The sequence below is a fragment of the Camelus bactrianus genome, chromosome 11 (genome assembly GCF_048773025.1).
Source record: "Camelus bactrianus isolate YW-2024 breed Bactrian camel chromosome 11, ASM4877302v1, whole genome shotgun sequence".
In the NCBI taxonomy this organism is placed as follows: domain Eukaryota; kingdom Metazoa; phylum Chordata; class Mammalia; order Artiodactyla; family Camelidae; genus Camelus; species Camelus bactrianus.
Genome location: NC_133549.1, coordinates 42,406,672 through 42,431,357, shown reverse-complemented (window position 1 = coordinate 42,431,357; position 24,686 = coordinate 42,406,672). Strand labels below are relative to the sequence as shown.

General features: G+C 47.0%; 2 protein-coding genes across 2 annotated transcripts in view; one reads left to right on the top strand and one right to left on the bottom strand.

Annotated features, from left to right (window-relative positions):
- The window catches only part of CNNM1 (cyclin and CBS domain divalent metal cation transport mediator 1), a 52,146-nt gene extending 29,270 nt beyond the window's left edge, over positions 1-22,876 (top strand). Inside the window, exons 7-11 of the mRNA XM_045507527.2 lie at positions 8,947-9,110; positions 14,811-14,994; positions 15,147-15,296; positions 16,947-17,048; positions 18,055-22,876. Coding sequence (XP_045363483.2) covers positions 8,947-9,110; positions 14,811-14,994; positions 15,147-15,296; positions 16,947-17,048; positions 18,055-18,134 — 680 coding nt within the window. The 3' untranslated portion in view covers positions 18,135-22,876. The remainder of the gene's footprint in view (positions 1-8,946; positions 9,111-14,810; positions 14,995-15,146; positions 15,297-16,946; positions 17,049-18,054) is intronic.
- Positions 22,877-22,987: 111 nt separating this feature from the next.
- The window catches only part of GOT1 (glutamic-oxaloacetic transaminase 1), a 29,385-nt gene continuing 27,686 nt past the window's right edge, over positions 22,988-24,686 (bottom strand). Inside the window, exon 9 of the mRNA XM_010971068.3 lies at positions 22,988-23,792. Within this exon, the coding sequence (XP_010969370.1) occupies positions 23,653-23,792 (140 nt within the window). The 3' untranslated portion in view covers positions 22,988-23,652. The remainder of the gene's footprint in view (positions 23,793-24,686) is intronic.

Sequence of the window (24,686 nt, the reverse complement as noted above, 5' to 3'; positions counted from 1 at the left end):
AGATTAAGGCTGAGCCACGAGGCAGTAAACTCTTGTAGGGTCTCAGGCTACCAAACTACCCCTGTCCTTGATGCCAGCCTATAGCTTTGTCCCCTTGAGGGTGATAAATGAGATGATGAATTTGCCAGAACAGTGGCCCTGTGATGCCTCAGAGTTGAACTTGAGGTTACAAGTGAGTCCTTCTGGTGTTCCTGTGCAATGTGAGGGGAACCCAGCTGGCTGTCTCCTTTATCTTGGTTCTGATTGCCAGGGAACCCAGGAGGACCATGGTGAGCCCGACATTCTGGAGGAATGGGGCCTGAGCTCAATGTGGCCAGAACAGATGCCCACAGGGGTATGCAGGCAGGAAGAGAACAAATCTCCTATCTGCTTAGCAGGGTGTACATTTAATTTGTGGTCCAGAAGTGCTAGGATTCTTCTTAAGACAATGGGGTTTCTTACTCCAGTGTGTCTTGCAACACTAGGAACCATTCAAATATTCTTTGACATCTCATGTCGAAGTGTATGATTAGCAGGTAGGTATAAAGCTCCCCCTCCCCACTCCCTTGCTCTAATGGGTAACTGCAGGACAATCGTTGGGTGCAGCAGCTACGACTGCGGAAGCTGCTTATTTTGGTGCGCTGTCACTTGCAGACTGACTTCATTTAGCTCCTTGGAAGGGACCCTGGGAATGATCAGATAAGAGAGATAAAGACAGATACCAATACGGAAGCACTCGGTAATCAGGGTCAAGATTGGAGAAGGACTGGAGTATTGCTACACACTCCACCCCACCCCACCTAGGTTCCAAGTGATAGCCAGCACCATTTCATACTCTGTGGGGAAAGAGAAGGAAAGGGGAATAGGAAGAGAGGTGCTTTGGAGCACTTGTACTTGCTAAGAAGTGACTATGACTTAATTCATCAAGTTGATTCACAATAAGATTGTTAGAGATGCTGCCCTGCCCGTGTCCCAAGTCTCTAGCCATGCCCAGTTCCTCCCCAGCACTGTGACCACAGAGGGAGCTCCTAAGAGTCTGAGACAGGAGACAGCTTCCTCGAAGATGGATGCCCCTAGCGGGAGTATGCACTTCTCTTTCAATCCTCCTGCAGGTGAGCAGGAGACCTGTGCAACTGGGAGACCCTGGTGGAGATGCAGTGCTGGGCTCCCAGTGTATTTGCTGGCTCAAAAAGGCAGCCGCAGAGAGAACGCTACGTCCCTGCTGGGGCACTGCCTGTTCTTGTCATTGGCAGGTCTGATTCCCTCTAAGGTTATTGTGCATCTTTTTGGAAGATGTTCAGCAAAGTCTATTTTATTTTCTTCTTTCTGGAGAGTGGCTTTGTAAGAGGGTGTGATTTCCATGATTTCAGAGACAAGATTGCCTTTGTCAGAGAAATGTGATGTTGTGAAAATCAGGGAACAGACTGTCTCACCCACTTTGCTCTTTGTCTCTCTCCTTTTGTGTTTGTCTTCCCCTTTGCAACTCAAATCCTTGGCCCTTGACTCTTTAGTGCCTGTCTCTGTGTCTCGTACCTTCGCCTTCAGCAGAGGGGACTCTCTGGCAGGCTCCCCAGGTAAACATGCATGAGTGTCTCGGTCTCCGTAGATCTACGGGGTTTGCAAGAGGCCTTTAGGTCTCTGTCACTGTCCCGCATGAAAACTAGTCTCTCCCAACAGGCACTCCCATGACTGAGGCATAGCATGTTGCACTGGTAACAGTCACTCGTACTCACTGCCCAGGTATTGCTGGTTCAATGGTCTCACTTGTGAACTTAGCTCCCAGGGATGTGTCTGTGTGCATAGATGGAGAAATGGTGGGGTGAGGGATGGTGTGAGTTTTTCCTTGTCATTTGTCTGACTGCAGAATGGAGGGATGAGTGCAACAGGAGAAAAACAGGAAGAAACAATATTTCTTTTCCTATTTTTTTCCCACCTTTTCTTCTCATCCTCATTTTCCTAGTAATGTTACTGTGTAGTGACCGTATTCTCTCTGGCTCTGCTCAAAGGATGCAATATGTAAAAATTTCAAAACAACTTTTCATTAGGTTTGACCTTTCTTGTTAATTAAATGAAAGTTATTGGGTTTCTTTTTAATTGAGTAAAGCAGCTCCTCATACAGCCACACAGTAATTCAAGCATTGAGTAGAATATAATAAATCTGAACAATCAATCGAGTGTTTGTTTTGTTTTCATCTCTAGAAGTTGATCTCTTAGGGTCACAAAGCAAGTAAGGACCAAACTAAGAATTTATTTGTTAAGTTACGCTGAAATTAGAACACAGACTAATTTCCCATACCTTCTACATTTTTCTTCCTTATCCCAAAGCTGTGGTAATGGTTCTGAGGCCTCACCATGTCTTGTCATCAAGAATCTAGTTTTGTTTTGCTATCTGTACAGTAGACCCTCAGCATTCAAAAAGGCTGTGTCCTGAGACCCCAAACCCCCGAATCTGCACCATCAGAAGTACTAATGTTGACTTCTCCTGTCTCCCAAATTGCATTTTTCCATCAAAAGCCATCTGGTTCCCATGTTTATCTGTACAAGATGAATTAACCACCTTCTCAAATTTCACCAAAGTTTTTTTGTCTTATTTGATAGTGATTTTCCAAGAAGAAATAAAAATTTTCCCCTCTTTGTGAGAGCTCATGCCTTCGTGATGACTACAGGAGCATGGTCAATGTGAGGTGCCAGTCTGGTGCCCTCACCAGCTAAGTGCATGCCAACAGAATTAGAAATGACCACATCATGGACCTTCAAGATCCTTCACATGTGGAATCTTGGTGAATGAAGAATGTGCTATGAAGTTTCGGCAGAAAGGGAAGATACACATTTTTTAAAGATTTCCAACCAAAAAGAGCAAAGCATTTTTTTTTTTAAAAAAAGGGATGAAAGCATGAGAGCAGGGCCATATTTTTCTTTTTAGTTAACCCTCAGTTAACGAGACAACCTAGTTAATTGTGACTTTCTAGTTAAAGGAAGATTACTTCTAGTTCATAGTAACCCGGTGTTAGGCAGAAATTAAGGTGACTACTTCTGCTGTGCAGTCCTCCTAGGAGGTACTGAGACTTCTGGCCCAACCCTGGCTGGTGCCATGTGCTCCTGAGAGCTCTTTTAACCCTCCCCCCAGTTTCCGTGACTGGGTGTTCAACCCAACAGGAAACAGGTGAGCAGGAGAGAGGGGAGAGCAAGGCCAGCTTCTCCCCACCCCTGGTTTAACTCTGCAGAGCTGGGCAGTGGCGGGTGCAGCAGGAGAAAATGAGAGGTGGGAGCACCTTGCTCCTCCTGAGGCCCTCTTCGACCCACCTGCTGTTATCTGGTCTCTATAGCCCACCGTGATTGACATCCCCAGGACCTATATTTTGGTATTTCCACTGTCACTTTTACTTCCGTTCCATATCAGCAGAAGAAGAAGCTACAGTCATCACATTTTTGTAGAAAGCAGTCCTGGGCACATTCTGGCCCCATACTTAATTTATGACCTAGAAATATTTATTCATGTATATGATGTCTTAACTCCATCTTACATGGGGAAAAAGATAAACCCTGGAAATTAATAGGGCCTTTAAGTTTAAAAAGACCTTTGTTACTGTAGTTGATCCCTGCAACCACCTTAGGAGATGGGCAGGAATCATTGTCGGGAAACAACAGGTAAGGAAACAGCTCTGAGAAATTAAGCCATTGGGTCAGTGTCAGAGGTGTAGTAAGAAGGTGGAGGGCTGAGGACTGGAATCTAAGTCTCTTAGGCCCTGTTCTACTGCCCGGAACCTTGCTGCCCTCTGAATGTGGGCACGTTGCGCCCTCTAGAGGGCTGTGACTTGTTTGCATTTTGAAAGCAGCGGTGCTAATGAATTATGGTGCTCACATTGGATTGAGGCCAGTGGTCTCTGCGTCAAATATTGCCACCATTACCCACAGGGAGTTTCCTTCTATGTGTTAGTTTGAAATAAGAATAACGGAGTGGTCTGTGGATTACCTCCAGAGTGTGGTGTAATTAGTCAGCTTTGCAGGTGCTTTCATTTAAAAACCAAACTTCTGATCAACCCACTGAGAGTACATGGTCCCAGTACAGTTATCATTCCCTTTCCCCACATTCATTCTTTTCTTTCTTCTCCTGATGATGGAGATGATTTCAAGTTCCCCATGACAATCCTTCCAAATCCACAAAAGCACAGAGACAGGAGAGAGGTCTCGAGCAAGGGTCTTTTTTCAACGCTTGATTGTCCATCTGTAATATACTTTGAGATCAATGAGGACAGTTTTTTCCCAGAATATAAAGAGAGTACCTAAAAATAATCTTTTTACTTTGTGAAATGTGGTAAGTGGAAATATTCCTTTGGGCTGGCTCTTGCGTAGTAAACATTTGGGAACCATTAAAGCTCTGTGTAACGTGAGCAAGTTCATCTGGGCTCCTAACTTGGGCTGATTTGTGGAGTTCGCATTGCAGCTTTGACAGAGAGCTTTTGACATTTGGTTGTCTGATGTTGACTATTACCCCAGAACGATGAATTTTAATAATCCTAGTTTGTACTCGTATAAGCCTATGTAATTAAATTCCTCCATCCAGTTGGAGACCACAGATGGCCTGGGGCACAGTGACGATGACTGAAGTGAGCTGTTCCCCCTTGCCCCTCACTGATGCTCCAAAAGATGTAAGCGAGCAGCCCCTGAACCCTGCTTCCCCTCAACTCCCCAGGCTGAAAAGAGGAGGGGAGTGTTCTTCTGTATCCTGGGTCCCACTCCTGGGATAGGTTTGCAAAGGCTCTCCAGACATGGGTGTTACGAGGAAAGCAGCAGAGCTGCACAGAGGTTTTCAGGGCTCCTGTCTGTCAGTGCAGAATGAGGGGAGATTCCATCCAGCCCCAACTGCAGTGTGAAGTCCTCTTCCACCCCCTCTCCCACCCTGACCCAATTTTACCCCAGTGTCTTCTCCACCCAGTCTCAGTAACTCCAGCTTGCCATCCTGGGCAGATATCTCTTGCAGACTGACCACGCAGTCTGCAGGAATGAGGTCTGCCACACTTCCCCACAGTACTTGGGTGTCTAGAGCAGAAAACCCTTCCCTCTGCCACCCAGTCTCTCCAGGGCCAGCTTGAGGATATGAGGTATCCCTTGCCACCACCTTATGTTTCCCTGGGCAAGGGAAATGTTGATGGCCTGGCCTGCCCCCTGTTGAGCGGTCCTTTGGTCAGTTTTAGGTGTCACTAATCTGTCCCCTCTTAGACCTCTTTGCACTGAGCTTGGGGTTTTCCTTCTCGCTTCACTTCCCCAAGCCGTGCCTCTGTGCTCTTAGGAAATGCCAAGGGGAATTAGACAACTTGAACTAGTTTGCCATGCTTCTGGGACACTCGTCTGTTACTGATTTCTCCTCTTTTTTTTTTTTTTTATTAAAAGCATTTCCATTTCCCTTGCTAGAAACCTCTGAGTGTATGTGCACAATTACCAAAATGCCGAGTCATCAGCATCCCACCTATTGAGGAATGTCAGGCTCTGGGACACGAAAACATTGATCTCACACAACACTCAGAGAAGCTGGGACTTTCTTTGTCATGAAGTGAGGGTTCCTTTTTCACTTAAAAATTGCTTTTATAGACCCGACATTTGTAAGACTGTTGCATCTTTTGGTGTTGGGAAACCTTTGGGATTTTATGAATAACCTTCAATAGCATTATTTTTACTTAAAAAAAAAAAAAAGATGTTTTTCCTCCAAACACAACAGTGATGTCGCTTATGTTTGATGGGCTGTCCCTGTGAGTGACGACAGGTTGATAGGCCTGTGCTGGGTGCCAGTGAGGATGAGAGCTTTGTGGAGAAGAGGGATGAAGCTGTTGGAAGTGATTCAGGCAGAAGTTGTCTAGTGGATAAGATGGAGTTGTGTTTCCCTGTTGTCCTCTCTGAGCCTGTCTGGAATTGTGATGTAAGGGATGAGGGTGTAGAACAGCCGATGTGAGGTGTGTGAAGCACATGTCTCACCAGGCAAAGTGGAAGGTTATCAAGGTGCAGTGGTTATTTCTCAGGGTAACTGAGCCACAAGGCTCTGCTCACACTCTCTCCTTGTTCCAAACGAATTGAGGACAAGACCCACCAGGGCAAGGTGCAGTTTTCCAGACTCTCCTCACACCACAGAAGCTGCACTCCTGCAGGACTGCCTCCCCACCTTTTCCACAACAACCAGCCCCCAGGAAGCACCACCGACTTACTTAGTCCGCCACCACCTTAGAGCAGCCACAGGGGGGCTAGACAAGCCAGAACTCATCGGTTTGTTTTCAGAGGACCAAGGCTAGAAATGAAATGAGGATTTTTCTGCCTAATACCTTGGTGCTTCACTCTCTTCTCCGTGGCACCATCACTGTCCCTTGTGGTTCCTGGTCACTCTGGTGTCACCCAGTGGATTAGTAGGGCCTTAGAGACCTGACTGTAGGACCCCCTTTTAACATTCTTTTATTAAACAGACAGACAGACAAACAGAAGGTCCTGATGCTCCTGCAGCCTCTTCCTCAAGTTACGGAGCCGAGTCCTGAGGCTTCTTGGTGCCCTTGGACTCTCACTGTATACTGTGTACTTTCTCCACTGCATTTCTGGAGTGTCCCTCTACCCACCCCTTACTTAGAGAAGTCAGCTTCCCCCGAGTGACTTAGGTTACAGGGGTAAGGCCTTCTGATTCCATGATGATTTGAGAGCCCTAAAACCTTTTTTAAAACAAAATTTAGATTCTAAGTAAAAACCCCTTCAGGGACTCTAAGGTGCTGATTTGTTCATTCTGTACTTTTTTTTTTTTTTTAATAGAGTGCCTACTCTGGGCCAGGCAGTGTGCTAGGTCCTAGATGTACAGCAACGACCAGAAAAGACAGGTCTTTTGACCTAATGACTGAAAAGGAGGAGCAGGGGTGGGGGGATGAGATGAGAGGAGGTGGGGGGAGCAGGGGAAACGGCATCTGCTGAGGTGGGGGACGCTAGCATGATTGAGGATCCCCAAGGTGGCCAGTAGTTCAGAGCAGAAAAAGCAGGGAGGGAAAGGGAGCCCCACGATGAGATCAGACAGGAAAGCAGGGGTCAGGTCACCGGGGTGAGGAGGTAGGTTTTAGGGGTCACAGCAAGGAGTGTGGATTTTATTCAGATTTAACAGGAAGCTGATTTGTGTTTTTAAAATGTGCTTTTGACAGCTGAGGTGAGAACAGATTATAAGATTTTAAGTGGGGAGACCAGATTGTGGTCCAGGCGAAGGTGGTGGTAACTGGGACTTGAATGGAGACAGAGACAGAGGCAGATGAGTTTATGATGTCAGAAGTGGACTTGCTGTGGGGCTGACAGTTGGCAGCAGTCACGGTAGCTCCCAGGTTTCTGTTGTCAGTAACAGCATATATGTGAATGACACTCTCTGGGAAGGGGAGGGCTGGAAGTGGAACCCTTAATTCTATAATCCTATCAAGGCCGCGATTACTATGCTCTAATGAGAAAATGATTCAACCCATTGTCATTTTAATCTTTCTGATACATGGCTTGCCAGACAACAATAACATCTTGCCAGCTAAACTGATCGTCAGACCTCCAGAAATCACTCCAAAGAGATGCTAATCAAACATTTTGATTGATGGCAGCATTATCTTAAGAGGCAGAATTAAATTCCTAAGATTCTTCCCTGAAAGAACAAAGGAGCAGAATCTCTGAGGAATCAGACTCTTCATTTGCTCCCCTGAACTGAATCTGTGTTAGGAGAGGCTGAGAGCCTCGCATTTCTCTTTTTTGGGGAAGAAATGCAGAGCAGCATCAGTTGGGAAGCAGCGGGTGGGAGGGGCTCCACAGTCTCTCACTCGGGGGTTGTTCCGTGGTTGAGCCAATGCTGGGTCACCTGAAGCACTTCCCTTCTGTGGGCCCTGAGCGGGTAGCTCGCCTGGCCCACTCTGAAACCAAGTGATGTGGTCTTAATTGAACTTTCCCAAGAAGTGGTTCTTGAAAATGGAGAAAGAGGCAGACTCTGAACATTTAGGAGGCCTTTGACAAAAGGCCGGGAGGGTTACTCTAGTCTCCCGTCTTTGGGCTTCGAGAGAGCCTTGCCCTGGACCCACACTTCAGGGGGCCCACTTTGGTCCTCCTCAGTCCCAGCCCTCTCTGTGGGGTGAGGTGTTCACAGAGCCAAAGGGACATATCGCCCAGAGCTGAGTTCTTCTTTCTAGACCCCGCTTCAGGTACGGGAACCCTGAATTCCCCACCCCAACAGCTCTGGGAGACGGGACCACGAAGCCCTACGACAAGGCTGCTTCTCCCAGTACAGCCCATTTTCTGGCACAAAACTCTTTAGGTCTGACCTGGCTTTCCAGGTTAAGGAGGTATATTTGTCAAGGACAAGGGAGACTACAATGTATTTTAACAGTTTATTGATGTGACTCAGGTACCTATCTATGTGGTTTGTGGGCCTCCAAGGGTCCCCGGCCCTGCCAGTGTTGGGGCGGGCCTGAGTTACCCCACAGTGAGGGCTGGTATCTGTGCTGTGACAGGTGGTTTTTAGGGCAAACCTAAGGCCTCCGCCTATCTAAAAGACGGTGTGTGAATGGAGTTTATATAAAATAACACCCTAGTAGAAGGTCTCATGGTCTGGGGTAGCAACCTTGACGCACGGCAGGGTCCTCATCTCCTGCGCTTATCCCAGAGCCAAGAGAGCCAGTGGGCCACCTCTGCCCTGCTCCTCGCTGATGGAGGTCGTGGGGAGCAGGAGGAGCCTGAGGTGAGTGGAGCCCTGAGGTCCTTAGGTATTTGCTGCTCGTAAATGATGCAGCCGAGCATCTTCCTGGGCTCTGATGGGAAGGGTGAGGGCCCGGTTCCACCACCCAGTGTTGCCATCACCTAAACGTTCTGTAGGACTTCTGTAAACACCACCTCTCTGTCTCTCTCTCCCTCTTTCTGTTCCCCTCTCTTTTCTCTCCACCTTCCCTCTTTGCCTTTTCTCTCTCTCCTCTCTCTCACTATCTGCAGTAAACCGGTCGCCTTCCCGCTGCAGTGGGTTGAACCGCTCTGAGTCTCCGAACCGTGAGCGCAGTGACTTTGGCGGGAGCAACACTCAGCTGTGCAGCAGCAGCAACAACCTCTACACGCCCGACTACTCCGTCCACATCCTCAGCGACGTGCAGTTCGTAAAGGTAACTCGCCGGCGGAGTTGGCTGGGGATGCGGACTCGGATGTGCATCCCGTTCCCCCTGTTCCAAGATAATGCCGCGTGGTAATTGTTCCCCGGCTTTCTCAAGGCCCTGGTCTCAGTTAGCTTTATTCTATTCACAGTTTGTCACCATTATTGTTCATTTGTTGGTTTGAACCATAATTTTTCATTAAGATTTCCCGATGCCCATTTTTCATCTGGGGAAACTGAGGCACAAAGCAATAGGGAATTAGCTTACCTGAGACAAGTTGCTGGCAGGACTGTTGCCTTTGGGTCCCCTGCCATTGACACCAGGTTGATTTTGTTTTTTCAAGATTACTAAACCAAGTGTGTAAAAGAAATCATGCTATGATTTTACATATGTGTAAGATTTTACACCTTAATATTTAAAGTCTAAAACACAATCCAGCCTGTATTTTAGCTGAAAATCGTCTGTAGTAATTATTACACCCCCTTGACGTCACTGAGCTGTTTGAAGAGAACTGCCTTGCAAGTGTGGTGGAGAGAAGTAGCGATGCTTACTGGCCTGTAATTAAAGAGGAGAGCTGTTTCTTCATACCCTTCATGCGATTGGTATTGGACAGAAACACCCTAAGATTTCCTCCTTTGTCTTGCTTTGATAGGTTTTATTTTGTTTGTTTTGTTTACTAGCATTCTGCAAACCATTACACACTTGAGATCAGGAGGGAATCCCATTTACCCAAGTCTAACCAAACACACAACGAGTTCACTTGGTAACTGTTGTCCCTATTGCAGGCTGGACCCTCTGTGAGAGGCATATTGAAATCACAAAGGTGGAAAAAGGTCCTCTTCTTCTGCTGAGAACACTCACCCTGATTATTTGGGGGTGGTGTGTGCTGGCTGGCTTTCTGTATTCCAGAACTCTGCAGACACCTTGAGCTAAGACACATCGTTGATAAAAGTAACCATGGAAAGTTACCAGAGGGAGGGGCCGAACCTGGGGGGGTGGGCTGGGATAATGACTGGTGGCGGAGGTGTGGGGGTTGCCACACACTCTAAGTCCTTGGTCTGCATTATTCACTCAGTCCCACAGCCACCTTAAAACATGGGTACTGTGTCATCCCCGATTTATCCTTGAGGAGTATAAGGTCACATGGCTGGTATGTGGCAGAACTAACCTCCAGACTGAGTCTGTCTGTCTGTCTCCAAAGTCCCAGCCCTCAAGTCTTTAGGACTTTAGGGAGAGTTTAGGGAAATCAGAGCTGACGGAGCCAGGGTGAAGTGACTTTAGGAACTAACCCAGCTTACACTCACAGTGTGTATGATTGCGGACACTTAACAAGTGACAATGAGGTTAAACCTCAGAAAACCGAAGCCCATGATTCTTCTCCCTCTTCTAGCCCTGAAGCCCTCTCCTTGCAGACCTTCCTCAGAAGTGGAGATAGGAAAAAAATGGGAGAAACCCCATCTCCTCTTTTTTTTTTTAAACATGGAGATAGTTTTTGAGGAAACTAAAGGAGTGATTTTTCTGGCAAAAGTCCCTGTGACTGGTGGCAAGGGCTTTTCCTGCCCAACTGACTGAAGTTCCAGAACTTTAAGTCCAGGAGTAATTTGCCTTCAGGAGAAGTGACAAAATTAGATGGAAAGGTGTATCTTAATGATTATCTGGGAAAGGTATTAAAGCTGTGATTAATAGGTAATAAGTTATAAAGGTACTAAAAAACCCTTATGAATTTTTTTGAAATGTGTTCTGTAAATGTCATTATTAAACTCAGAATATTTGACAGATGTCTTATAGCCTGGATTGTGTAACTGGCTAAGATGCCCCACCACCATCTGGTGGCAGAATCTCTAAATTACAGAATCGTGTTTTGAGGGATGAATAAACCACCTGAAAATTTAAAATGTAAGCAGAACATCATAAAATGATTGGAGACATAGCACTGGCTGAAAGATTAACTTCTGGACACATTGGCTGCTAAGTCAAAATGTCCCAAAGAGTACCCTTAACTTCTGTCAGTTTCAAGGTAAACAGATATCCATTTCCTTTGTAATTTAGAGGATGCTTGAATTCTTAGCTGGTCAGAGTATAAAGGAAGAAACAACCTGAACTCAAGCTATTGCGAAGAAATAGTTGTATGTACAGTAATGAACAGAGCATAAGAACATGTCTTTTGAACAGTGGTTTGATTCCCTCAATGCCAATCAGTAAGTGTTTGTTGAGCAGTAATGATGGTTCTAGGCACCATGAGCCATCCTCAAGAAATATAACTGGGGAGAAGAAACGTAAATCAAATGAGTGACCGATGCAGGGTTGTATATAATTGATTACAAAATTGTATGGCATTTTGTTTTTAAGCACTATATTGGCTGGAGAACGTACTGGACCTTTAAGAATTAAGAAAGAATAAGAGAAGGGTGAAGGTAATGGCATGAGGGGAGGATGATGATAAATAGGGCTATGGAGGGCAAGTAAATGTGATACATTCAAGGAACATGGCGGAGGAGCTGAGCTGGACTAGTGTTTCTTTGTTGGCAAGCAGTGGGCACACTATGGCCATGCAAGGCTGGATTATCAAAACTGGGCAGAGCCATTTATGTAATCTCCCAGACTGTTGCTGTTCGATACAGTAGCCAGTATGTTTTTCTTGGACAGTAGTTGCTGGGTAGAAAAGTCTTCCTAGGTGAACAAGGGGAGGGAGCTGACAAAAAGTGATGCTTGAATCTGGAAATGCAGTTGGGGGGGGGGGTTGCTTCCCTGAATACATTTTCCAGAGTGGTGACTTCTCAGCAATTTCTTTTAAGGTGACACATTGACAGGTATTAGTTTGTGATTTTTTTTTAACTTGAAAAGAGGAGGCAGTAGGAATGCAAGGCTGTGAGACACATGGAGAAGCTATGCAATCACAAAGGCGGGAAAAGTAAAACACAACCACGCACTAGTGGTGCAGACCCTCCTCCAACATCTGCCCCACCCCTGTCCCTGGGCCAGCACCCCCCCCTACACACACACACATGCACACACATACACACTACCATACTTCTTCCCTTTAATGCATGATCCTGACTGTAGCCATCCAAATCTTCTCTTTAGAGAACCACCATTGACAAGCAGTTGTTTACCATCTGTGTGCATGTCTCCAGTGACAGGGAGCTCAGTACCTTACAGAGAAGGAATACGTTTACTAGATATTGTTACCAGAGGTAGTACTTTACTCCCAGCTCATCCTTTCCTCCATAACAACACTTAAGGAGAGAGTTAGAGTTCCTGAATCCCTGATTCCAGGTTAGTGGAGGGGCAGATCACTGTTTCTTAAGAACAAAGAGAGAGTGGTACAGTCACTGAAGGTACAACCTGAACAGAACCTTTCCAGAAATAAATCAATTCATTGAATAAAGTAGAGCACTTGGCAACACTTCCAAGAGGCTTCTAGCTTGGGGACCACAGCAACTGATCAGAGCCCAAAGCTTACAGATCCATTCAAGGTCAAATCAGAACACAGCCCCTTCCTTCTCCCTTCCTCCTCTCTTTCCTTCACTCACTGTTTCTTTTCTTCTTCATCTTCCTTTTTCCTTGGTCCCTACTTAGAATCACCTTTCTTCCCCTACTTTCTCGTTGCTTTATTTTCTCGGTTAAGGGTTTACTCTCCCAAGACTTAGGCTTGCCTTCACTGCGTCTCCAGTCACACCTCTGAGCAGCGGGGACACTGCTTCTTCCGCCACCCCCACCTCCTGGTGTGTGTGGACCATTTATAGACAGAATGAGATGGTAAGGTTGACTCGGTTCTTTGAAATGTACGCCCATTATAGAGTCAAATTGTAAGAGATGGATATAGATGTGTTTAAAACAATCATTCCTAACACTTGTATAACACATTCACTCATATAATCTCCTTATTTCTGGGCCTGTTTTATAGGTTCAGAGAGGTTAATGATTTGGCCAAGGTCGGCCAGCTTGAAAGTGGCAAAACTGGGACTTGAACCTTTGTCTTGAGTAGGCAGTGTGTTCACACTGTGTTTTCTAAGCGAAGGGTCATTTGGTGTTCTTTAGCCAAAATGGAAGCCAAATCTAAACTAATTAGTTAAAAGAACCCAAACAGGGTAATATCAAGGCTGAGGTTGGTCTTATCAAGTGTCATGTAGGAAATTTTCCTGTCCTTTAAGCCAGGAGAACCTGCAAGACTCCAGAGAAAGCTTCACCTTCAGAAAACCCATGGGCACATTAGAAAATTGGGTTTTGGTGATGACCTTGGTTCAGATATGTGTCAGCTTCTCTTTAGTCATCTGATGCCTATCGACCCCAAAATGACAGCAGCTATTGAAGGACCTCCCCAAAAGTTTTGTGAAAGGCAACCTCCCTTGGGCATGTGAAAGGCAATCTAATGCAGCCAGGGACGTTTGCAGAGCCAGGCTCAGACGATTTCCCCTGGAGAGCAAGAGTAAAGGCCCTTTAAACCAAAATGTCTAGATTACAAGGGGTGCCATTATTTATCTGTGGAGCTTCCCCGCTGAGAACTTGGACTTTCACATTCTCACCTCACCTTCCATCTCCCTGGCCCCAAATAATGAATAGCTCTTTCCAGGCAAAACACACACCACACGAGACAGTGCCCTGGCTAGAACTCTGAAGGCTCTCTAACTGTCAAACCTTAGGCAAGTCCCTCACCTTTCTGGACCTCACTTTCTTGTTTGTTAAATGGACATCAAAAGACTTCTCATGCCTACCCCATGTAGACACTGTGACCAGCAAAGGAGGTAACACATTTCTAAGTGCTCCGTAAGCCATAATGCTCTGTGTGGCTGGAAGGTGCCATCCTCATATTCCAACCTCCATCTGCAAAAACAGGCTCTTCTGGGTAACACTAGCACCAGAGTTTTCACCAACATCTGAAAACCTAATGGTCAGTTCCGTCTCCTCAGGAATATGTGTAGCACTTCCAGTACTATGTGTGATTTCCAAAAGCAAATAAATAATCCAACGATGTTTTCAATAAAAAATGGAAATGGAATTGCAAATCAGTTTGGTGAAAAGGCTATCAGAAATGAGTTTTACTGCAAGTAAGTGGTAAATTTGTGACCTTCCTGATCATAAAAGCAAAAAAGGGAAACCTAGTGGATATTTGATTTCTCATCTGACGTAAGGAAGTATATAATTCACCTAGAGAAAGACGCTTCTTCCTGGCAGTAATTTCTTAAAAGACTTATCAAATGGATTCCTACGTGACTATGGAGGGCATCAGAAAAAAAGTAATACCTGCTGGCTTCATCTGTGGCTTTGCCAGAGTTTGTGATCTTCATATGTTTGTTTCTTCTTTCAGCCCTCTACACAAGCAGGGGGTCTTGTTCTTGTTGAGTCTCCACTGACTCTTAGGAAGAGGGCCCTTGACAATAGTATAAGCCTGTGTTTTCAATTTCCCCTTGGGCAGCCACCTATAATGGAAGATGCCCTCCATCCTCTCCTGAGTCTCAGAAGGTGCACTGATAAAAATGAACAGAGTGAACTCTGGTGGCAAATAAGCAAAGGGTTCCCTCATTGTCCCTTAACTGCTGGGCTGGTACAGCTTGGGGAAGGCCCAGATCGTGGATCCCGGGCCACAGAGACCAGGGGTTCCAAAGCACCCCAGTGGGGCTGCTTCTGAACTCAGAAAGCCAGGCCACATCCAGGGAGGGCTCTGCCCAGCTCCTCCTGAGCTTCCGCCCCTCCTCTGCCTCTTCCTTCCAGATCACGCGGCAGCAGTACCAGAACGCGCTCACTGCCTGCCACATGGACAGCTCCCCCCAGTCCCCCGACATGGAGGCCTTCGCTGACGGGGACTCCACCAAGGCCCCCATGACCCGGGGCACACCTCAGACCCCCAAGGATGACCCTGCTGTCACCCTCCTGCACAACAGGAACAGCCTACCGTGTAAGTCAGTTGGGCAGGTGATGGGCTGGATTGCTGTTGGTAGGGATGGTCCTACCTTCCTCCTCAGCCCTGCCCAGAGCTGCCTTCTTGCCCTCATGGAGCCCCAGGTTTCCTCCAATGCAGAGAGATGATGCACTCACTGTCCTCCCCAGGCAGCCGCTCAGATGGGCTGAGAAGCCCCGGCGAAGTCGTGTACCTGAGGATGGAGGAGATGGCCTTCACCCAGGAGGAAATGACAGACCTCGAGGAGCAGAGCACACAGCAGCTCTCACTGTCTCCTGCAGCTGTTCCTATGAAAGCAGGTCAGGGAGGGAAACTGGGCCCCACAGGAGCAAGGTGGAGGTCAAGGCCACTGGGTGCTGGGTTGGCCCAGGGCGAGCTGGGTGAGGGAAATCTGGGACCCCAGCCCCCATGTAAAACTTCCCACCTCCTTATGCCACCAGGAAAGGGAAACTAACACTGTGCACCTACCATGCATCAAATCCACCTTAACTCATTCCCCCAGGAAGACAGTGTGTGAGAACCATGTCAACTAGGTTTCCACCTGGATTCAGACCTGGCCTCTCCATTTAAGAACTGTGCAACTTGAGGCAGGTCACTTTAACCTAAGTCTTGGTTTCTTTATCTTAATAGATACGTTTCCTTATGCTAGTGGATATAAGTCATGGTGGCTAGCTCATGAGGTAGCTTTGAGCATAAATGAGCTAACATCTATAGGAGGGCACATCACAGTGCTCGGTACTATGCTCTCTAAACATTAGGTCCTTATTATTAGGCCTAATGTAAAGACTAGAAAACTGAGGTCAGCCATCACTCTTACTGACAGGGCTCCTTCCTTTGGGCCTAGAGACTAGCAGTGATCTGTAAGATCTGTCCTGAGGTCCGAGATCATATCACCTCCCTCGGAGACATTGACTGCTTGTCTTGAGAGTGGTGTTGCTCCGAGTTCCCAGTGTCCCACTGGTCCTGAGAGCCTTCTGTGCTTGCCTCACTGAGCTAGACTTCCCCAGGCACTCAGCTGCCCCCTACATCCACCCCCATGCCAGCACTCACCCTACCTGACCTTCCGGACCTGCCCCAGTCCATAATCTGAGACCCCTCAAGTCCAGAGCAATGACCTGACAAGTGTGTGTAGATTTTTGAAGTCAGTGGGACATGCTTGAACTTGTGGCTAACTCAGAAAATCTGGGACATGCATAATCACCATTTCAGGACTCAGATTTAGAACTGATGCTTTTTATCCTGCACATACTGATTTTTGTAGCTAAAGCATGTAGCAAGAAGTTGTATCAAATGAATGAAAATGGAGGAGATCATCTAGTCCATCCTCCCGTCTGACACGTGAGGACCCCAGGCCTGGAGAAGGAAAGTGACTTGCCAGGGTCACAGACCGCATTACAGGCGGGCTCAGCCTCATGGCTTCGGGTGTGGTGCAGTGTCCACCACCTGCTTTGCCTCCCTCCCCGGTGAGCTTCACAAGCACTGGCAATAAAAGCCCGGGTCCCTTCCCGGCTCTGAAACTTGGTGGCTCCCTAAATCCCCCCTGGATCTTGTGGGAGAAGAGAGGACATGTGTGTAATTGTTACTGAGATCTGAGCCCTGTGATTTTCCAGGATCTCTGCATGTCGAGGAAGGAAACACCAGCCAACCTGTCCCCAAAGATGCTTTTTGTCTGGCAGATACTGAGTGGAGATCTTCTTGTCCTCTCCTGCCAGTGTTTGGAGAGTTGGATTCCCACTCTTATTCTCTGTCTCTTTGTTCCTTTTGTGGCACTAAGATGCCTCTTGTAACTAATTAGAGCCTTTGGCTTTGGCATCCCTCCCGTGTCACAGCCATCACTGCCTTGGCTCTGGTTTTGATCTTTCACCTGCTAAGGAACATCATCCAAAAACAGCCTACCTAGATCTCTGGGTGTGTAGGTGGAAAGGCTTGTCTTCTTTCTTTTCTCTCAGCATCAGATAGTGAATGTTGTCATATCAACCTGGACACAGAGACCAGCCCCTGCAGTAGTGACTTCGAGGAAACCATGGGCAAGAAGTTGCTGAGAACCTTGAGTGAGTAGCTTTTCACCCAGACGAAAGCCACCCACCAGCTGGTTAGTAAGAGAAACCATTGACTCCTTTGGGGAACGCTAATGAGGTACAGTCGTGGAAGTCTATAATAGGGCTTTGGCCGGAGCTGCACCCTTGATAGTCTGGGGATCTGTCCCATTCAGTTGGTGGTCATCTAGGACAAGAGTCTGCAAACCGTGGCTATAGTCCAAATTCTGGCCACCCTCCCCTGCGTGTTCTTAGAAATAAAGACTCATTGGGTCATCGACCCCCTTGTTATCTGCAGCCACAACGGCAGTTGATTAGTTGCAACAGGGACCAAATGGCCTGCAAAACCTATAATATTTAGTCTCCAGGCCTTTAAAGAAGTAAGTTGTGTTCAGGAGACTCCATAAAAAAGAAAGCAGTATCCTCCGTAGAAGGAAGTCAATGGCAGAGAGAAAAAAGTGGAAAATACTCCTCCCTAAAAACAACAGAGTCAGGAAGAGAGTGTGTTCTTGAGAACACATCTTGAGAACAGTTATGTAATTACTTCCACGTGCCCCAATGCAGAAGGGAAGTTGCTTCCGATCTAGAGAATGTAGGTCCCTGGGGATGGCTCCCAGCTACTCCTAGCACCCCGGCTCAGGGACATCAAAGGCTGTGAGACCAGTACTCTCTCAGAGGGTGTCTGGCAGTCATTCCAGCCGGGCCTACAGGGGATGGGGAGGGATTATCCTGAGGCGTTAAGTGGGCCCCACGCATTCCTCTCCAGGAAACTGCCACTCCATTGGCATTAGCCTGGGTGTGTGGCATTTTTGGAGATGTCATCTCAGGTAGAAGGTGCATTGTAATCCTTCAAGATGCAAATATGCTGATGTCAGCACCAGGAGACAACGCAGATTACTTCCTGCCAAACTATCAAGGGGTTTGTCCCCGTTTCTGCTTCTATTTTGAAGAGCACTTGGACCACTAAGAGTATGAATGTCCTCCCAGGCTTACAGAGTGATCCCTGCAAACTGTTTTTCAGGTGGTCGAAAAAGGAAGAGGTCACCAGATGGAGAGAGAACCTCTGAGGAAAACTCCAACTTAACGCCTCTCATCACATGACAGGCCGGGGTGCGTGAGATTCCAGCACTTTGGGGAGAACCCATCCTCCCATCATCTTCTTCTCCCCAAGGCCTGCCACAGGTGACAGAGTGTTCTGCTTTCCTCTTCACCCTTAGCTGTCAGTTTGGCAGGATTTTCCCCTCATTGCCTCCAGTTTGACGCAGAGCCTTGCCATGGCCGTAACGGAAGGAGGTGCCTCCAGTGGAACGTTGCTAGAAATGGTCTTGTCCACAGCACGGTCTGGGACTGGAGAAGAAATGACTGCCAGCTGATAAAACCACTCTGGGCCCCCTGATGTTCTTTTTGTTCTTTGGTGTCCCCTGGTGCCATAATTCATGCTTAGCTTATGTCAAAAGGTGCCACTGGCAGACAGGCACATAGGCGGCTGGAGCAGCAGATGGGAAGGTTAGTTCAGGAGATGCACCAAAAATTCCTCCAGAACTTCTGAGCAGTGGGACTCAGCCATGCTGGCATGTGAAGCTACAGTACAGAAAACTGTCAGTGACCAGTTTCCTGTTAGATAAGGCTTCCAGCAGCCTGGGGGGTGTGTCTCAGCTGGAACAGAGAGAGCGTGAGGTGGAACCTCGGGTCACTGTATTTCCCAGGGACGTATCTGTTTTGGCTCCCAATCAGCAGTTATCAATCCATCAATAAATCTGCTCCGGAAGAGGAGGAACAGAGGGCAGAGAGACCCAAATGGGAGCCAGAGATGGAACTTCAGGTTCTAAGTTGAAAAGAAAAATTATGTGGAAAAGTTTTTAGCCATGACAAGCCAAAGAGTGCCCAAGTTGGCCAGGAGGATGCAAGCTCTCACGGGACTTCAGTGTGTGTTACACAGGAACGTTGAAGAATCACTCTTCTTTTTCATCTATTCCCCGCATCCCAACCCCACTCCTTACTCCATTCCAGCAAGTCAGCTAAGTGTACTTTATTCCAAAATCTTAGCAGATCTCTGGCTTTTCACCTGGATATTGGGGCAGATGCAATTCCAAGCGTAGCCACCAGATGGCAGGATGATTGCACATACTTGAGTAAACTTTCTGATCTGGAACCACACAGCTAGCCTTAGGGAAAATGTGGAAGTAGGTAAAGGTTGTCTTTGGGACACCTGTCTCCCTTTCTGATGTATCTCCCATCCCTTGGGTTCCCTGGATCAGGAATCCAGTGATCCAGAGATGCCTGCTGAATCTCCAAACCATTCCCTCACTTTTCTCTGGGCATACCATCCAGGCTTCCCTCTCCTTCCTCCAAAATCATTACCTGTAAGTCCCCACATCCAGTCAATCAATAATCACATGGGGATCGGGGAGGCTGCTAATTCCTCTGGGTTGGTTGCGGCTCAAAGGAAAATGCTTACCCATGGGAACCTTTAACTCAGGGGTTCTTAATTTGGGGTCCATCGCTCCAGGGGGTCCATTGTTGGACTTCAGAGGGTCTAGGAAACCCCTAACTCTGTCAGAATTTAGTGTCTGTGTTCTTATGTGTGTTTTCCAGAGGGCTAAATCTTTCATGCGATTCTCAAAGGTCTCTGACCCACAAAGTGTTAAAACCCACTAATTTAACTAGTGGAACATTCAGCCCAAAGTTTCTGCAATGCAGAGTGAAGTGAATACTGGGTAGTTCAAGACAGATTTTATAAGTGGTCTTCTCAAGTGTCCATCAAATCGATGGGGGAAGGTGGCACCCACCAAGTGGAAGTTATCAGAAATTCATGGCACACCCTAGAGTACTGTACAACCTACACCCCATGTAACTTGGCCCCCCTTCCCCACCAAAACAGAGCAGGTGTTGCAGACAGGAGGGGCACAGCATGTGGAAATAGACTTTCTCGCTGGAGATGCCTTTTTTAGCAGTGTATTATTGACTTCACATCCCTTGCCTGGCTCTGCCTGAGGCTCAGCAGTGCATGACTTCTCTTAGACAACTCACAGCTACCACCCACCCCCAACACCTACTCTTGCCTGCTTAGAAACAGGCGAAGTGTCAGCCCTCGGTGCTGGGTGCCTCAGACTCAAACTGGTGGACGGTGAGTTTCAAGCAAGGACTGCCATCATGCAGTCTTCTTGCCCAGCTGGCCACTGGCCCAAGGGGGCCGGCCTGGCTCACCTTCCTTTAGGGGCTCACCTACCCCTTAGGCCATTGGACTCAGGCCACTGCTGTTGCGTTACATCCATCCCTTCACAAAATCCCTAAGGAGCTTTTCACCACTCCCCTCCCTATTCCCCTTCCCAACCTAAGATTTTCTTCAGGTTAAAAAAAGAGAGAAATTTAAAGCATTTATGAAGGCTCAAAAAATTGTAAATAATTTTTAAATAAAATAAAAATGCTTTTCCTGGAACATGGCTGTTTTCCTTGCCCTAGCATCTCAGAGTTCCGAAGTGGTTTCATTTGAGATGCAGGGCAGGTGGTGTACACGTTAACTGTCCCACCCAAGGCCCAGCTGCCTGAAGCGGCACACCTCTCGGGCCCAGGTGTGAGGTTGCAGGGAAGGTTACAGGAAAGCCCTGGTGCTCTGCTTTGGATGTGAGGTAGGTAAGATTTTGCAGGTACGAATGCCAGAAATGGAAAGTAAAACCCAGATGAGAAGCCAGAGTGTGAATGAAGACAAGGAAGGAGCATGAGGATGACGTTGGACCCCTGTGATGTGCGAGGGCACCTTCCAAGTTCAAGGTCAGGGGTGCCAGACCCAGAACAGCCCCTGAGATAATGTGCTGGTCACACTGGCTCGCTTCTGCAGGCCCTCTGGAGAGGAGCCAAAGTGGCCCAATTCCAGTGATCTCCAACTAAAGGCTGGAAAAGGAATACAGGAGCAGGCAGGGTTTGTTTGTCAGTTTCAAACCAACGCAGGAGCGAGAGGCCAGCGAGATGGGTGGAAAGGGGTGTTGGGGCCTTTAATGTCTCTGTGGAAGGTTGGACTCTGACACCTACCAGTTTCTCTAACTAGCACACAGGACAGTTAGTGGCCTGCACCGAACGACTTAGAATTCTTCCCAGGAGCCTCCAGAGAGGCTGTTAACTTCATTAACAGTAATAATAAATGACAGTAACAAGTATTTTGCTGAGGGTTTTATGTGCCAAGTCTTGTGCTAATATCTATTAGTTCATTTCTTTCTCAAAACCACTCGGGGAAGGTGGCTTTACAGCCTGTCTTTGTTTTCCAGACTGTGAAATGGGCTGTGAACAGGGAGATGAACTGCCCAAGGTTCCTCAGCCAGGAAGTGGCTGCGAAGTTCACAGTGTGCGCCAGCCTCTGAGACGCACTGAGAAGTCCTGCAGTAAAGAAACCTTCCTAACTTGCTAGGCCCAGCTTTTCCCAGACTTGCCCAGATGCCCCTTTGCATGTGAACAGTCGTGGGAAAGTAGAAAACGCTGCGGGGAACACTGGCCAAAATATACGCAAGAAAGCCAGGTTCCCATTGAGATTGGGGCTTTTTTAAATTACTAAAAACATTTTAGCACTTTGGTAGGGATACTTTGGTCTAAGCAAGTGTTTTTGACCGGTTTTAATTAGCAATCCCCCTGAAGAGAAAAATTAAATTCAAATTCTGTCCAACAAGAGAAATTAAATACCCAGAAATAAGATTTTGTCAGGTAGGACTGTGCTTTGGAAGACAAGCCATTTTAATATTTTAATATCTTAGACCTTCTTTGCCCCCAAGAACCAACTGTTGCCCCTTGGAGGAACCATCACCCTTGCTGAGAATCCAAGGTGTAAAGCTGTGCCTGGGGAGGACAGAAGGCGGAATCATTCGACGGCTGTTTTGCCTGTCTTCCCTTAGGAACGGCAAGCATCTTTAAATAGGAAGGAGAACAAACACTGGTAGAAAACTAGAGTGGAAGGTAAAGAAGCGATGAGTGTGAGGCCATCACATCACTTCACCTCCGCTCCCATCCACGAGGCTGTCACACACCTGCGCAGTGTTATTTGAAGGACTGCTGGGGATCCGGCTGGGAGAAGGATCTGGAAACCAAATCTGTGAGGAGACCCTGAAGGATGGGAGGAGGGAGGGGCTTCACACGGAAAAGCAAAAACAAGGAATAACAACTGCTGCTCTCAAATATTTGAAAGGCCATCAGTTAAAAGCGCCAGTAGACTTAGTGTCTGTGATTTAAAGGGAGGGGGGCGGGGGAGCAGGACAGATGGTGACTGAATTCTGGATCAAGGTAGAGGGTCTCTTTAAGGAAGGTGCTCCATCTGTAGAATGGGGTGCTTCACCAAGTATTGAAAGAACCAACCCCCACCCCCACCCCAGGTGAAAGTGATGAGTCAGGGACAACACAGAAGAGACTAGTCACTGGGGGAGAGAGGCTGGAGTTGCTGACTTCTAAGACCCCATCGTCCCTCAACTCTGTAGGATTTTATGACAACTCAGATCAGAGGCATCCTAGAATGGGGCAGATAAAAGGAATTATTTTTCACTATTTTAAAACTCCAAGTAGTAGCCCTCTTGTTTTAAGTAAGATTCAAGTTCTACAAAACTGTTATTTGGAAAATCCCTTGGACTCCTTGGAAAATGTGATCTATGTTTAAGTGGCTCTAATTATTTCAACAGACTAGGAGGTACTCCGACTGCAGCAGGAGGGGCTGTGTTCTAGAATCACCCTGAGTGATGTCAACCCTTCCATGAATCCGTGAAGTCCAGTTTCTTAAGCAGTGTAAGAAGACGGCTGGTCTCCGAAGGACAAGCCCACAAAGCTGACAAAGGGCTGTGGTACAGTGAGTTCACCAAAGGGAGGCGTGCTGCAAGAATACATTTTAGTTTTTCTTTGGCAACTGGTAAATCCCATTATAGCATTCGTTTTAAACCATGGGGCTACAACCCATTAGTGGATCACAAAATCAAGTCCATGGGTCTCAATCAGCACTTTTATTTCTTTAGTGAAATATAACATAACAGAATAGAATAGAAAGTGTCAGAATGCACTACACACAGCAAGGAGAAATACTGTTTTGTGAAACTCAGTTCAGTTAAATGTGTGGGTGAGATATAAATATACTTCTTACCTTGGTTGCCCTAAAGAATTAAGCTTAGGGCTAGGGACACAACCATGCGGAAAGAGGAAGACAGATGCGCTGGGTCAAGATGACGAGTTTTAATGACACAGCCAATACCCACAATCACACTTGGCTCTTTAGACAACTTGACCTTTGGGACTAGACTTTGTACAGAGTAAAGGCACACACAGAAGCACATGAGTGACATGGGCAAGACTCCAGCTTCTAGCGAGGGGGCAAGACATCTACATCTCATGATCAAAGTACCTCTTTATTCTTCTCAAATAAAAGCCTTAATTTGCTCTGGCCTCCAAAAGGGCTCTCATCCCAGGCCCCCATTTCTTTTTAAGAGATGTTCTCTTCCTGCAGGGCCAACTGAAACAGAAGCCATCTCACCAGAGCAGCCTTCTTCTGCCCCTCAGCAGTCTCTCATCTAGTTGTGATGTCTACAACCAGGTTTGTGCAGGCAGGGAACACATGAGACAGGGCCGCTTTGGTGGTGCTGGTTTGGGTGTTGTTTCTTCACTGGATTTTGGTGACTGCTTCATGGATGGAGGTGGCCACATAATCTAGATTTTTGGTGGTTAAGCCACACATGTTGATCCGACCACTTGGCAGAAGGTAGATGTGCTTTTCATTGACCAGATATTCAACCTGCTTGGCTGTTGAAAACCAAAAGAGATACATAATCAGGGCCATAGGAATCCTTTAAGCAATGGAGATTCAGAGATTCCATGACCATTACAGTTTCCTTCTTCCCCCAAGCACAGAGAGAAGCAAAAGAAAAGGGGCTATTTTGTCCAGTCGACACAATGGGAAATACATTCAATAGATTCTGGAAACTACTCTTTTGAGTTAACTCTCTAATCCCCAGAGAGTTAACACGCACGTCTCCTCTTGACGGGAATTTTCATCTGGGACTACCGCCCAACACCACCTTGCACGTTACATTCACCAGGACACCCTATCAACTCAACCAAAACAACCCATAGACTTACGCACATTCCGTCCATAGGAAAACCTGGTTACGAAGTGCTTCCTTTATCTCTTCCCGTCTTTGCTTAACCCTGAGCACCAAGAACAACTTCCCTTTGACATCTCCTTTTCACAATACATTCTACGAGGCCCCAAGATGAGAGGTGCTGGATAAATGCTGTGTGTGTGAACCAACAGGGACCTCTCAGACCAGGCCCGCCTAAGGTCTCATCCACACGCTTGCAGGAGGGCTTCCCCGTGAGTCTGCAGAAACACTCATGTATGAAATGGGAAGGGCCTGCCTTCCTTTATGCCACAATCTCTAGAGCTTTTTTGCTCTATTGCAAAGCTGTGAGAGAACTTTCGCTGATATTTTTTTCTTTTTGGCCAAAGTAGTTAACACCCTTAAGACACCATCAATTTGAGGAAATGGCATAATAATAATTGTAATAGATTGAATGTCTGTGTCCCTCCAAAATTAATATGTTGAAACCCTAACCCTGACTGCGATAGTATCAGAAGGTGGAGCCTTTGGCAGGTAATTAGGTTTAGATGAGGTCATGAGGGTAAGCACGCACGAT